The sequence below is a fragment of the Ornithodoros turicata genome, chromosome 2 (assembly GCF_037126465.1).
Source record: "Ornithodoros turicata isolate Travis chromosome 2, ASM3712646v1, whole genome shotgun sequence".
Lineage (NCBI taxonomy): Eukaryota > Metazoa > Arthropoda > Arachnida > Ixodida > Argasidae > Ornithodoros > Ornithodoros turicata.
Window position 1 is genome coordinate 90,585,664 of NC_088202.1, and position 14,327 is coordinate 90,599,990.

General features: G+C 48.6%; 1 protein-coding gene across 5 annotated transcripts; it reads left to right on the forward strand.

Annotated features, from left to right (window-relative positions):
• The first annotated feature begins 10,569 nt into the window (after positions 1–10,569).
• Positions 10,570–13,889, forward strand: LOC135385762 (uncharacterized). 5 transcript variants are annotated; one of them, XM_064615259.1, is made up of 3 exons: positions 10,570–10,630; positions 11,950–12,737; positions 13,086–13,889. In XM_064615259.1, the coding sequence occupies exons 1-3, from the start codon at positions 10,614–10,616 to the stop codon at positions 13,604–13,606; spliced, it is 1,326 nt and encodes a 441-aa protein (XP_064471329.1). In that variant the 5' UTR covers positions 10,570–10,613; the 3' UTR covers positions 13,607–13,889. The 5 variants fall into 5 exon arrangements, with proteins under 5 accessions (XP_064471329.1, XP_064471330.1, XP_064471331.1 ...); XM_064615260.1 differs by having other exon boundaries at positions 10,593–10,634; XM_064615261.1 differs by having other exon boundaries at positions 10,613–10,638.
• Positions 13,890–14,327: the final 438 nt, after the last annotated feature.

Sequence of the window (14,327 nt, forward strand, 5' to 3'; positions counted from 1 at the left end):
ACTTGCTATTACTCTCCCTCCCCTCCCTAATGCTAATAAGATCTAAGTCTATCATTCATAAATAAATCGGTAACTTTTAAAGTCATCATCTGTACAATATTTTGATATTTTGTTCTGGAAGCCATGACGACCATGTACTGGTCAGGCCACCCTAATTTTGGAGGTCGTTGCAACACGTTGTCATGAGGGCCGGGTTCGGAGACGCTTTCATTACAGGTGATGCCATGGTAATCATAACTGACTTGACGTTTGTGTGGCAGTGCCACGGACGTCTTTGTCATTCGTCATTGTCTACCTCGGGACTATCGCTGTCGATTCCGAAACTACAGTGCAGGTTGACTTATTGTTCATCACCGACAATGACGCCGAAAATCCAGCGTGAATTAGTAAAGTTGCTTATGTGCAATTTGATTTTGGCAAGATGATCATCGCAAGAGCAGACGACGGAGAGCATTCCGGAGTTCCCATCCTCTGGAAACGTCACTTGGACAAGGCCTATCAGTGAGTGCTCTTTGACGCGGACAAGGCCAATCAGAGAGCGACACAGAGATCTTGGCACCTTTGCGTCCAAAGGGGTGCCGTCCAATATATTGCTCCCTAGACGAAAGGGTGCTGGGCGAACACAATGCATTCTGGACAGGTCAGGATGACATGTCACTGCAAACGTCAGCGCAACGTGGCCTCAAAAGATGGCCGACCTGTAATCGACGGTCAAACCGTTTATAAACAGCGCGTTTGCTCGCTCTGTGCGCCGTTTTCGACCCCGGTAACTCGCAGTAAAAAGCGTTATATATAATCTCGCAGTAAAACGCAAAGTTTTGTACACAGGGCTCGTACTGTTCACCACCTCCAAAGATGTGATGACGACCCCGCGTTAAGACACACTGAGCCGCGCTCTGTGTCGTTAACAGTGCACCCTTCCACCCCTCAGGAACAGTGAACTCACCCGCTTCCGCCAGGCACTAGGGTGTCGCACCGAAGAAAAAGTACGTCGCTCGCGTGTTCCGTAAACTTTTGTCCCAACCTATACGTGTTTGTACAGTCAGGAGCGTAACACCGTGTTCCAGGGTATATGGTCTTGTCAGCACCCACACTGGTAAGCGAAAGTCGGCGTATTTACCCAGGTCTTTCCACTTTAGTATGTTGCTGTGCGAACGCGAGGCAGACGACTTCGGAAACAATAACTTGCGCTGCGTTCCCATTCGTGCGCCCGGCTTACGTCATTCTGGCTTAGCTGCAGTGTGAGTGCGATTTTTTAAAAGTCGTTTATTTAATAAGTAAGCTGTTTTCGGAAGATAAACTTGACCAAGTAGACTGTGAAACCATGTCGAACATTACCGTATAGGTCTCATACACGGCTTTCCGGATGCAATACTCCCTTTAAACATGCCCGTGTAAGGTGCGTTTCCACTATGCAGTTAAATAATATAGCAAACAGGTGTAGGGAAGGAAGAATTAAAGTGTAAAAAAGAAAAGTAGCTCAACCCAACTGTAGAACATAGTGAAACGACAAAAACTACAAGGAATAAAGCATCTCAAAGTAATACCGGAGATACAGTGAAATATGATGAAGCGCAGACTCCGCACGAAAGCACGGACGTTGTTTTGAGATCGAATCAGTTTTTGACACTGAGTTTTTCCGTTTTTCAAAATATAACAAGACATAGATATTAGGCAGGTTTAGCAAACTGTTGGTAACGTTATCGTGCCTATCGGAACCAATCGCAGTCCTGTGTGTCTCCGACCACTGATTGGTTTCGTTTGATACTGTTCGACGCAAGCAACGTTGCAACGGTTTGCTAGAACTATCATCACAGCCGATGTTCCGCATGTGGTGGATAAGACTGAATACAGGCTTGCTAATGCCTAAGGCGTCATGGATGTTCCTTGATGGATCTGCTTCATCATCACATTTAGTTGAAGCTTGCACGACACGATGCCCTCCTGCACGTACGATCAAATGGAAAGCTCCGTCTTAATGTGACATAGGATATTTGGAGAGGTTATCGCTACCACGAGATATGTCGTCATCAGCTGGAGCTGTTGGCGGCAGAGGTCGGCACTTTGACTCCCGCTCAGTCATGCCCAGTCATCTCCCACGTAGATCCTCGTTTGCTCAATGCTCTGCTCAGTTCTACATTGAGCATGAGTGACCACGAGTGACCATGCTCATGCAGGACCTCTCAGACCCTTCAGAGGTACTAAAGTGTCCTCTCAGACCTTACAGATTCTCCTGAAAGGTCCTCTCAGACCTCTTAGGAAGTCTTGAGTGGTCTGTTAGGCAGATTCGCATAAATACTTGGCAACACTGATATATTTTCATATAAATACTTTGGAAATAGATGTAGTACATGTAGATACGTCAAATGCGTTCGTTTCCAAATTTCACAGTTGCATGTACCAGGGGCGCCGCTAGGCAATTTTTCAGGGAGGGGCAAGATCTCGGACCCGGGCACCACTGCACAGACCCACATTATTATCCCCGGACAGGTCGTGTGCTGTTTGTGGCGACGGAACGCAAAAGAATAGTAGAAGAAACACGGCGGAAACTTTCAGAGATGTGCAGCCTTGACCACGTCGGCAGGGCTCAGGCCAAGTCACGAAACAAATGGATAAACAAACAAAAACAAAACAAGGGTCTGAGCCGTGAGTTGGGGGGGGGGGGAGGCAAGTGCCCGGGTGCCTTCCCTCGACCGCGGAGTACTCTGGTGACTGAGCCTCGCTTAGAGGCTAGAGGTTCTTCATTTGGTTTGAAGGATGAGCGCAATCTTAAAGGTTTCAGGCTGCACGTGTGTCAGCAATCGAATGGCATCAACGTACTCATTTCTAGACGAATACCGCACTCTGTACTAAATATAAGCCTGTGAATCTGAAACATCAGAAAGACGCCAGGACCGATGTCTAGATCAAACAGGAGCTGCGTGAATGACAAAATCGTCTAATTAAATCATTTAATCATTAAAATAATCACCATGATGAAGGAACGCTGTTACTTCGTAACGGTCTGCTTACTGTTCATATAAACAGTTATTCAGTCTATATCGATCTTAATTATTTGCTCATTCAATCTATTTAGGGTATTTAAAAACTGTATTTATATTTCGCGTTTAAATACTGCAGTTACAAAGTATTTATGCCAAATATTAAAATACGTATATCAGCAAAATATTTTGTATTTATATTTAAATACAACAGAAATGTATTAATGCCCATCCGTGCTGTGTTGCACATTCAGGAGTACAACACAGAAAGCCGACCGTGAACAACAGTTCCCGTACTCGCTGCACATGGAGTGCCCCATGTTCAATTAAAAGTGCAGTTCACAAAGCGAACGGCGCAGGTATGATATTAACGACACTAATCTCAGTTTTAGATAAACTTTTACTTGGTACAGTATGTAAGAAACAGGGCAGCTCGGGGCATTTGTTTTAGGTGGGACACATATCGGGCTTGCTATTGGGGGGGACTCGTGCTCGCGCTTGCTCAGCACGGACGCTTATTCTGTTGCTCCTGCTTTCCCCTGCTAAGCCTAAGCCTATTGCTTTCATATTTGTGGCCTTCCTCGGCTTCAGCTCTGTAGGCCTTTGTGCCAATGGAGCGAGGACGGGACGGTCGCATGCCGGCCATGGACCGGCCACCCGACGGAGATGATCCTTCCACGATTCATCATCCGCCTCTACGTGAGCGTAGTCGCTCTCCGATGGTTCGAGACCCAGCAGCGGAACCGCCGTCACCTCCGTCTTCCGCCACCGCCAGACCACCTGTATCACCCCAATCCAGCCTATCTCTACCACCGTGTTCTGGCGATGGAGGATTGACAAGCGTGTTGACGTTGAAAGGTCAGCTGTTGCACAATGATTGGTCCGAGACGACCCAAATGTACACCACTGTTGTCACTGATCCCGCGAATGATCAGGAAGAGGAGCAGGACATTGGGGATCCTTTTACCCTTGTCACGTACAAAAAGAACAGGCCTCAGGGCATTCCAGTTCTGTTCAAGCCGGTGCAACCGGACAAGTCCTTCTGGAAGGTGAACCCCAACCTGATTGCGAAAGACATTCGGTCTGCTGCGCAGGAGCTAATAGCGCACCATCGTGTAAATAAGGACGGCTCGATGTGCATCTTCGTCACCACGGAGGGCGCAGTCTCCAACCTCCTTTCACTTCGAAATGTCGCTGGTATTGACGTCGAAGTCAGCATCCCTTCGTCATATGTGAAGAACCAAGGAAAAATCAATGACGTTCCGCTTGCTTATACCAATGAGGATCTCACCTCCTACTTAGAAGGCGAAGGCGTCATAGCGGCTCGTCGGCAAATGCGGTACATCTCCAATGACGACGGCTCGGATCGCTACGTCCCTTTGAGAAGTGTGATCCTGACGTTTCAGTCCAGTCAAAAGTTACCTATGGAAGTTCACTTGGGATTCTCAATCCATAAGGTACATGAGTACGTAGAAGGCCCGCTACAGTGCTTTCACTGCCAAAGGTTTGGTCACCTCGCACGCAACTGTCGCTGGCCCCAACGCTGCAAAATTTGCGCCGGCCCACATAATTTCAAGGAATGCACGGCTCGGCGTCAGCCGAAATGTGCTAACTGTAGAGGACCCCACGTTGTCTCGCATTCCCAATGCCCTTATAAGCGCCAAGCTATCAAGCGTTTTCAAGAGTCTGTTATCAGCATATCCCAACCTGTAAGAGACCATCATGCGTCCGATACTCGTGTGCAACATCACCGCCCCCATGTGTCTGCCGGCCCCGCTATGTCACCGCGGCCTTCTCGAATTGGACAGAAGTCCCCTCGTCAGCTTGATGGCGACGCAGCTCGCGTCTTCCACAGTAGTAATTGCAACAAGACGCTGATGCCACCTACACCTGACGCCGATACACCCCAGCTTTCACGGGCAACTTATGCTGAGGCTATACGAAGGCCTTGGAAATGCGCTACGCCGAAGCCAGTGGTTTCCCGACGATCGAAGCACGCACACACCGCAGTCTCGAGTGACAGTACCACAATTTCTGTCCTCCTCCCTCTAGTTCTGGCCGCACTCAAAGCGATTGTGTCCTCTTTCCCTGCTGCTGCGTCCTTACCCGAAGTTCAGCACCTTCTTGCTGCGGAAGGAGTGCTAACATCCCTGCATGGACAGTCTTTATAGGAGAGCCACAGTGCTGCAGTGGAACGCGAGGGGCATTCGCAATAAGCTCCCCGACCTCAAGTTGTTTCTTCTAAAATATCCCATTCCCATACTTGCCATAAGCGAAGCGTACACTAAGGACGACTTTAGACTCAGCGGGTACAACGTATTTACATCTGGTAGCCAAGGCGTATCAAGGACTGTGCTTTGTGTTCGGAAGGACCTAACGGCTGCCCGGTTACAGGAGCCGCATATTTCTTCCGCTGACCAAGTGAGATGCAAGGTTCGACTGGGCAACATTGTACTTACTGTTGTAAGTTTGTATCTCCCGCCCTCTATTACCTTGTCGCAGCAGAGCATACGGGACATATTTCTTGGGCTACCACCGCCGTTCCTGGTAGTGGGGGACATCAATGCCCACCATCCACGGTGGGGAAGTGCACGTACAGACAGGAGGGGAATAAGATGGGTTGACGTCATCGACGAAATGGACCTGTGTCTGCTCAATGATGGTTCACCAACGTTCCTGCGTAGAGATTTCTCAACTGACGTCCTGGACGTGTCCATCTGCTCAAAAGATGTTTCCAGGAGTCTCTCGTGGTCGACTGATGTCGATGGGAAAGGAAGTGATCATTTGCCCATCTACATTTCATGCGACAGGTATACTGGCCAACCCAGGACCAAATTTGTTAGGTTAATTAACTGGAAGGACTTTCGAACGTCTTGTTCAGAATTGGCGCAGCCGAACATGTCAGCAGAGCAGCTAACCGAAACGCTGACTACTTCTCTTCGATGCTGTTCGCGAACCGTAAAGGTCGCGACAGGACATATGGGAACAAATCCTCGCGTGGAACAACTACGAGCGCAAAGGCGGAGAGCTGAACGAAAGGCTAGACGATCGGGGCTGTTTCAAGACATCATAGAAGCCCGGCATGCTGCCAGGGTAGTACAGAAGGAACTAAAGAATGTTGACAGAGAGCGCTGGCGTCAATTCTGCGCAACGCTGTCGCCTTTTACTCGCGCTGCCAGAGTGTGGAGCGTGGCCCGGAGTCTGAGAGAGACCCTCCCGCCCAAAAATCCTTTGGGAGTGCTAGCGCTGTCTCTCATGCGGTCCGAGAACTCTGTTGCGGTGGACTTCTGCAAGATTATATCCGCAAATTCGCAAGCTTCAAACACTGACATATTCCGCGCTTCCACTTCCGAGATACAGGAGGCGATCTCACGAAGAGAACCAGTGGTGAACGAACAGATGGATATGGACTTCACATTGGGTGAATTCAGAGCCGCGGTGTGCCTGTCACGAGTACACTCGACGCCAGGTGGAGACGGAATCTCCTATCGAGCCATCCGAAACCTTAGCGACGGCTGTGTTTCCTGTGTGATCCATGTCTTCAATACATCATGGAGAAGCGGTGAAGTGCCGCAGTCTTGGAAAGATGCCGTAGTAGTCCCGCTGTTAAAGCCTGGAAAGCACCCATCTGACCTGTCATCCTTTCGTCCAGTTAGCCTGACGAGTTGTCTTGGTAAAGTCTTGGAGCGAATGGTCTTGCATAGACTGGAGTGGTGGCTTGAGGGTCATCGTACCTTCCCCGAAGAGATGGCAGGCTTCCGTCGGAACCGTAGCTCCATAGACTCTGTTCTCGATCTCGTCACCACCGTCGAGCAAGCGAGGAGCCAGAAGAAAATAGTCATGGCAGTGTTCCTGGACGTCAAGAGAGCCTACGACACCGTCAGTCATGCCAACGTTCTGCATCTTTTGTTGCAAGCAGGCGTTCCCGACAGAATGTTCTTGTGGCTGGCTGATTTTTTGCGCCACAGAACACTCTCTGTTCGCACAAAAGAAGGAGTCACTTCGAAAGTTGTCTTGACTCAGGGCGTACCACAAGGCAGCGTTTTAAGTCCTATCCTTTTCAACCTTGTAATGGCAGGCCTAAAGTCCTGTATCGCCCCTAAAGTCAATATATCTATCTATGCTGATGACGTCTGCATTTGGACTGTTGGGAAATCGAGGCCTGCAATCCTACGCCGTCTTCAGCATTCCCTGGATAACATCTTGCGGTACCTAACGGAGGCAGGCATGGATATATCAACTGAGAAAACAGCAGTCATGGCTTTCACTCGGAAGCATATGCATCGGTATCAGCTCTTCCTTGGCGATACGCCTCTTAGGCTGGTAGCACACCATAGATTCCTGGGTGTCATCCTAGACTCCAACTTGTCCTGGAAGAAACACATCGATCACCTGGACACAAAGGCACACCGGTGGATTTCCGTCATTCGCCACTTTGCTGGGCCGAAGTGGGGAATGAATGAGAAGTCTCTTCTGGCCATCCACAAAGCCCTAGTCCGAGGGACTCTGCTATATAGCCTACCAGTCTTGCACGGAATTTCACAGACGCAAGAACAACGACTGCGGTGTATTCTAGCACGGAGCTTAAGGGTATGTCTTGGCGTCCCGAGAGCCGCGGAAACGCGGATGGTGATAGCAGAAGCCCGCGAAATACCCATTGAAGTCTTACGGCAGAGGGAGACCATTCGCCATTACTTGCGCCTCAGAGCACACCACCGCCGCCATCCACTAATAGCAAAAGTTTGTCGCCGGAAGCAATGTAACGCATACAACTGTTTCATGGAAGTGAAACCTAAGGTTCCCCCGTTTTCTGCAAGATCAGTGGTGCCCACGACGCCTCCGTGGTCGCTTCCAGTGCCCTCGATCGCACTGTCAATTCCTGGTCTTAATGTCAAACGAAACCAAGTGCCTACATCAGTTCTGAAACAGCTTGCAGCGGATATGATGCACAATCGCTATTCTGACCACACTGCAGTTTTCACTGACGGATCCTCCAGTCATGAATGTTCATCGTCTGCATTTGTTATTCCAACTGACGGTGTGTCACATGGATACCGTCTCTCACACCGCACATCATCAACGTCGGCTGAGTTATATGCTATCCTGTTGTTTCTACGTAAGACGCCCTGTGACGATCCGCGGGCCTGGGTCATCTACTCAGATTCAAAGGCTGCTCTTCAATGTATAGCCAACATGGGAATACGTGGATCGCTCGCCCCAGTTGTCACTGATATCCTCCATCAGGCTCAGCGGCTAAGCGATCACGGTCATCATATATCCCTGCAGTGGGTCCCGGGTCACTGTGGTTTGAGCGGAAACGAAGAAGCCGACAGAGCGGCAACGGCTGCCCAACAGTCTCGGACTGTTGTACCAACGGTGTTATCAAGAGGAGACAGGCGATCACTTCTGAATGAGCTCATTCAGCCACTAGCTCGCCAGCAGTGGAGTCGGGACATCACTGACAGGTCTCTCATGTATTCGGTGGATCCCACTATGTCCTTCTCAGTTCCTGACCGTTTACCACGCTATTTTACGTCCCTCCTGCACAGGCTTCGTCTCAACGTTGCCTTCACTCCCCAATTCAAGTGCCGAATCGGATACTGTGACAGCTGCCTATGCGCCAAATGTGGCGTTGTAGCGAACATTGAGCACGTCCTACTAGATTGTAAGCTCTACGAAACGGAGAGGCGGCAACTCTGTGCTCAGCTGAGTGGTGCTAGCCGACAGACGTTCAACCTGGCTGCAATTCTTGGCCCATGTCAGAGCCATGTCCAACATCGTCGAGGGCTTCTGATGTTCTTGGAGTTCCTCTTGGCTACCGGCTTGCTCCAGACGCTGTAGGGTCCTCCCCTGCATCTCAAGGACCATTGGCGCTTCTTTCATATGCTTCTTCCTTTTGTGCGACGTATAGCGTTGCGCAACCAGAGGACGGGAGTTCGAGTTGTACTTGCACATAACTTCATTTTCATATTTCACATCTCATGCTTCTCGTGTAATGGGGTAGGGTACTGCTCTCAAGCGGTGAATCACCCCAGGTCATAGTCATGATTTAGTTGTTGTTGTTGTTGTTTGCTATTGGGGGGGGGGCGGTAGAAATTCAACGTCACTGCAGGTGTTGCGGGTAAAATGCGGGGACAGTGCGGGTGTACCATCATCACACGGCGAGGTTGCGGTGTGTGGGTGCGGAGATGAACTTACTCACCTGTAATGGCAAAAGGGCAAGGGTGCAGGCCAACTGGTACCTGGTGAAAAAATGGAACCCGAGAAAGGGACAGAGGAGGGACGACACGACACGTTCTCGAACGTGTCAGAACGTGTCGTGTCGTCCCTCCTCTGTCCCTTTCTCGGGTTCCATTTTTTACTCACCTGTGCTCACCTGCATAGATGTCCGCTGCTTCTGCTTTTTGTGAGAAGGTCGTTTGCGCAGGCTCTTTTGATGCTATGCCCTTACCACCAGGGTGTCACCCATCCTGTGTAGTATAACCGGTATAACAACCATGCACCCAGGAAGCTATCAAATGAGTATATACATTTGATGGCTTCCTGGGTGCCCTTGCTGGTTTCTATTTCAATGTATCTTTACCTCCTTGCCTACCTAGTTACCTTCTAAAAAATTTCTTGAAACACCCCGTTGTCCTCGATTTCATTTTGTGCATCGCTACGTCAGGTATAATAATATACAGTCATGTCTCGATTATCCGGACACCTCGGGAGTCGTCCGTTTTCGTCCGGATAACGAATTTCCGGGTAATCGAACCAAGCAAACTTCCGGGGAAACATGAAAATTTGAGAGACCTCTTTATATACTTCAGAAAAGGAAACAAGTAAAAGATCGTTACTTCAGAAATTCATGCGAAGTCAGCTGCTTGAAATTAGTAGGCACGCGTGTGACAGAATCTTGGTAACAGCCACGGCACACACTGCATCACCCTGCTGTTCAAAGAAGAGTAATGTCACAGAAAGTTGGTCCAGCATACATGTTTTTGTCTTTTTGCATATATTTTTGGCATAGGCCAAAAGACGATGCTTTCCTTGAAAACAAACAAACAAACAAACGATGCTTTCGGACTGCCTGGACATCGGCGTTCACATGTGGATTGCTTGCGCCCGATGGGAACAGGGCACCTCTTCCGCTTATCGTGTGTCCGCACACGCCAAAAGGGAGTGACCTCTGAAGAAAGGGAAGTCAAACAGTATACAGAATGCCACGGTGAGATGTGACCCTTTTCCGGAGTAGTGCGAACACAGCACATGCCAGGGACAGAGGACGTTGACACTTCTCCGGATAAGCGAATCATGATGACCTTTGTTCTGGGAGATCGTTCCCCGTACTTGCTGTCCGGATACGGATAATGAATCCCGAATAATCGAGGCAAAATCCAATGGTAGCAGGTTCGTTCCCAGTGATATAGTCCGGATAACGAGTTTTCCGGATATCTGAACTCCGGATAAGCGAGACATGAGTGTAACCAAAATCGAATGATGTGTGGTACATCTGGAGACAGTCGTCCTGAGACCGATGCCGAATTTATCTGGAAGCAACATCGGAACTGCTCGACGAGCACACGCGCATATCTCTCTAGCGGAGATAAGAGTGGTTGTAATAGTCCTCTTCAAGCGCTCGGCGCTTATATGTTGAGTTGGCTCCAGTACGTAAGTCAGTATGCTCTCCCTTGTTGTATTGTTCCCTGAATTTGTGCAGGAATTTCACGAATGCCTATGGGGAGGTTAATTTATCCGTGCCATGGTTGAGCAATGTTGAGATACGTCGACTCTGTATGTCGACATTCTCGGATAGTGCGAGCACATGTCTTGAGCATTTTCTGTGCAACCTCGACTGTCGTTTAACCCCCGCGCGTTCTTGGCTATTGTGTACGTATACAATTCCCTCCTGTGCTACGGGTACTGTCTGCAAACTGCAGCACGCTTTAGCATTTTATTTTGCGCCTTGCACTTTGCTAGTGAATATTGCATTTTCCGCTGTCACTTTGCACAAAGTGTGTACTTTGCTCCCATTTGCTCGCAGGCTTGCGTTTTCCGATTGCTCATAGGGTGTGCAATCTCTTCTGCCTTCTTTTGCATCCTAAATAAAATTTCTCTCTCATTGGTATAGTTTTATGTGCTATTTTCCATAACCTCTTTTAACGGTTTCACGTTTGACTGCCACCTGTGTCATACTGGAAACCTGTAAGCCACGTCCCGTCTATTTATGCGTAAGAAAAGGTTTGATCTGGAAGACAACTCGGGGGGGAATATACTTTTATTAGAGGGAAAGGTCTGACAGACCAAGGTCGGCATGCTATTCCATAAAAAAATAATAAAGAAAGAAAGAAAAGGGGGTGGGACTCCTGGAGCGCGCATCTCAGAGCTTGGTGGCAAGGCCAGTGCTCTTCAGAAATTGCAATAAAGCTCTTGTGACGGCCCGTTGTTGGTGCTGAGGCACAGGGCCAAGGAGTGCGGACAGCGTCAGTTGGTTGTGCCCGAAGCGCGCGAGGCCCAAGCCAAGCTGTGCCAAGCTGTCGGTGGGGACGTTCCGTTGAGGGCAAACGCACACGACCAAGAATAGATTGCTCGGACCGTGGCATACTCGTATTATTAAGGCTGCCTTTGCTACGGGTACCGGACTCGAATGGATTGGTGGAACACCGTATTGTTACGTAAGTACTGGCGTTATAAGTTGTGTTCTTGGTACTGTGCAGCAATGCGCACGCCACAGCCCTGCGCCTTCGGGTATTGCGGGTATACCTGCGTAATCCGCGGAGGCAGTGCGGGTCTACTCGCACCTTACCCGCAACCCGCGATGACACAGAAATGTGTGCCCGCAGAGAACAACCTTGCGCGGGTACCCGCGGGTACCCGCTCCCGCACTCATCTTTACCCATTGTACTCCTTTTATCCTTAGAATGTGCGCGCTCTTGACCTCATATACTCGCTGCTAAATAATCACCATGTCTAATTCTGGTTCCAGGCGCATTGGGAAAATGACGGGAAGTGCCGGCAACCTTCTCACAGGAACTGTTATACCTCTGCTGGTGATGGTTATAGTACCAAACTTTCTCGTGTGCCTTATATACTTCGTAGTGTCGTATGGCTCATCATTCGAAAAAACGCCTGAAGTTTCCCTCGTCGGAATCTGGGTGGACGCCTGGACCTTGTCCAGCTTTGGTAGCCTCCAGACGTGGACATTCCTTGTTGGTCTTGCAACGTACGCTGTGTTATCAGTAATCCTTCTGCCGGGAAAAGCATATTACGGTCCCATTAGTGCTGGCCATGCACCAAAATACTACAGGAATGGCTTTCTCTACTATATCATTACAATGGTCATAGCAGGTTACATCATCCTCTACCAGGACGTTCGATGCTGGTCTCTATACCTCATGCTACCAACGTTAGTCGTACGCCTGACGATTATGGGTACAGTGGCATGTTTCCTCTTGTACTTGAAAGGAAGATACGCTCCCTCACTGGGCGAGTCCAGCACCAGTGGTCACTCAATCTCCGATTTTTTCTGGGGCTTGGAGAAACACCCCCGCCTGCTTGGTGGAACAGTGGATGTAAAACAGTGTATAAATAGTCGATTTGGAATGATGCTGTGGCAGCTCATTGTGTTGGTGTGCTGGAAGGCGTCCGTGGAAGATAAAGGATGGAACTCTGCAATGACGACGTCAGCTCTTCTGCAAACTGTGTACATTGCGAGGTTCTTCTGGTGGGAGGACGGATACATGCATAGCCTAGGCATCACTGAAGACAGAGCAGGTGCTTTCGCTTATTTTTTTTACAATATCACTAAAATTTAATTATGTTATTGTGTTACGTATTACGTGTCTGTGTTTTTTCGTCCATCGTCGTTCTTCACGTCATGTCTTTTGTAGATTGCACCCAACTTGCTCGCATGCATTAGCCACTCTCTTGGATCATATTTCTAGTTCCGCGAGCCTTGTCCAGTCTAGCGGTAGCGAACGGTCGACGTTAGAAGACCATGTGTTAAAGTAGGACACTGAAATTCCTTCAATGAAACACCTCATGTCATCGTCATCGTGTATCTCTTCTTGTTGTTATATTGGAAGGAAGCCTTTGCTTGACACTAATCTGTTTTCTTTACAGGCTTCTGTATTATCTATGGTTGTATGGTAGGCGTTCCAACGTTATATCCGCTCACTGCTGTTTGCCTTGTGGAACAGAAGTGGAGTGCTGACCTGTTGCTTTCCCTGCTGAATTTCGTGTTGGGCGTCTCTGCCATTGTTCTCAACTATTGGGCTGACTACCAGCGTCAGGTGGCAAGAGCAACCAATGGCAAGTGCACCATTTGGGGCCACCCCCCGCGAATCATCAAGGCCACCTACAGAGATTCATTCGGCAAGCAGAAGATAAGTCTGCTGTTGGTGTCTGGCTTCTGGTCTTGGAGTCGCCACCCAAATTACTTCTTCGAGATTCTGTCGGCTTTATTATGGAGCGTGCCTGCTGGATTCAGATCTGTAATCCCGTACACATATCTTGTATACCTAACCGTGTGTCTCATACACAGAAGCCATCGTGATGACGCGAAGTGCTGCATGAAGTACAAGGCGTATTGGAAGGAATATTGCTGGCTAGTGAGATACAGAATGGTACCGTTTATTTTTTAGTGGGTACGCAAGAAAGGAGGCAGGTCTGGTACGACAACAAAATATAAAGCTTCTTCATTGTACACTATGCTTCATGCACATAGTTGATTTTCTATTTGATCATACGTCTTTCACGCTCAATATCCCATGTCATCATCACTTCTCCATCATTTATTATTGTTGCTGTTGTTGTTGTCATGCTCAATAATGAACGTGCAGTACCAGAGCGCCACCGATTACAAGGGCTTCCATTCTCGATTTCTTCCTCAAAGGAATTAATAAATGAAGCTCTTTTTTCTTTTCATTTGTGGACCTCTCTGCCTATTATTTGTAATAATTCTGTGTTCACCTGTTATATGCAAAATTTCCATGCCGATCCACGTCGAGATCATATAAAAGCTAGTGCTTAGTGCTAGTGCGTTGTGTCGTGCGAAGTGCATGTTTTTTGTTTTTGTTTTCTTTATCTTTATTTGCGGTTTGTATTTTACTGAAAGGAAGGGAAGATGATGACAATGACTTCTGGAGTTGAGACAGTTGAGTGGAAACAGACACGTTGTTGAAAAGTCGACTCACGAGGTTGACACGAAGTCGCCACACTCGACGAAGTCCACTCACTGAGATCGTGATGGGAATTGATGTCCTGAGGCTGGAACATATATAAAGGACAAATTCATACAAAGCCTCAAGCGCCTAAGATAATTTTTAGCAGTATAGCTGGATCGGCGTGAATTGATCCCCCCCC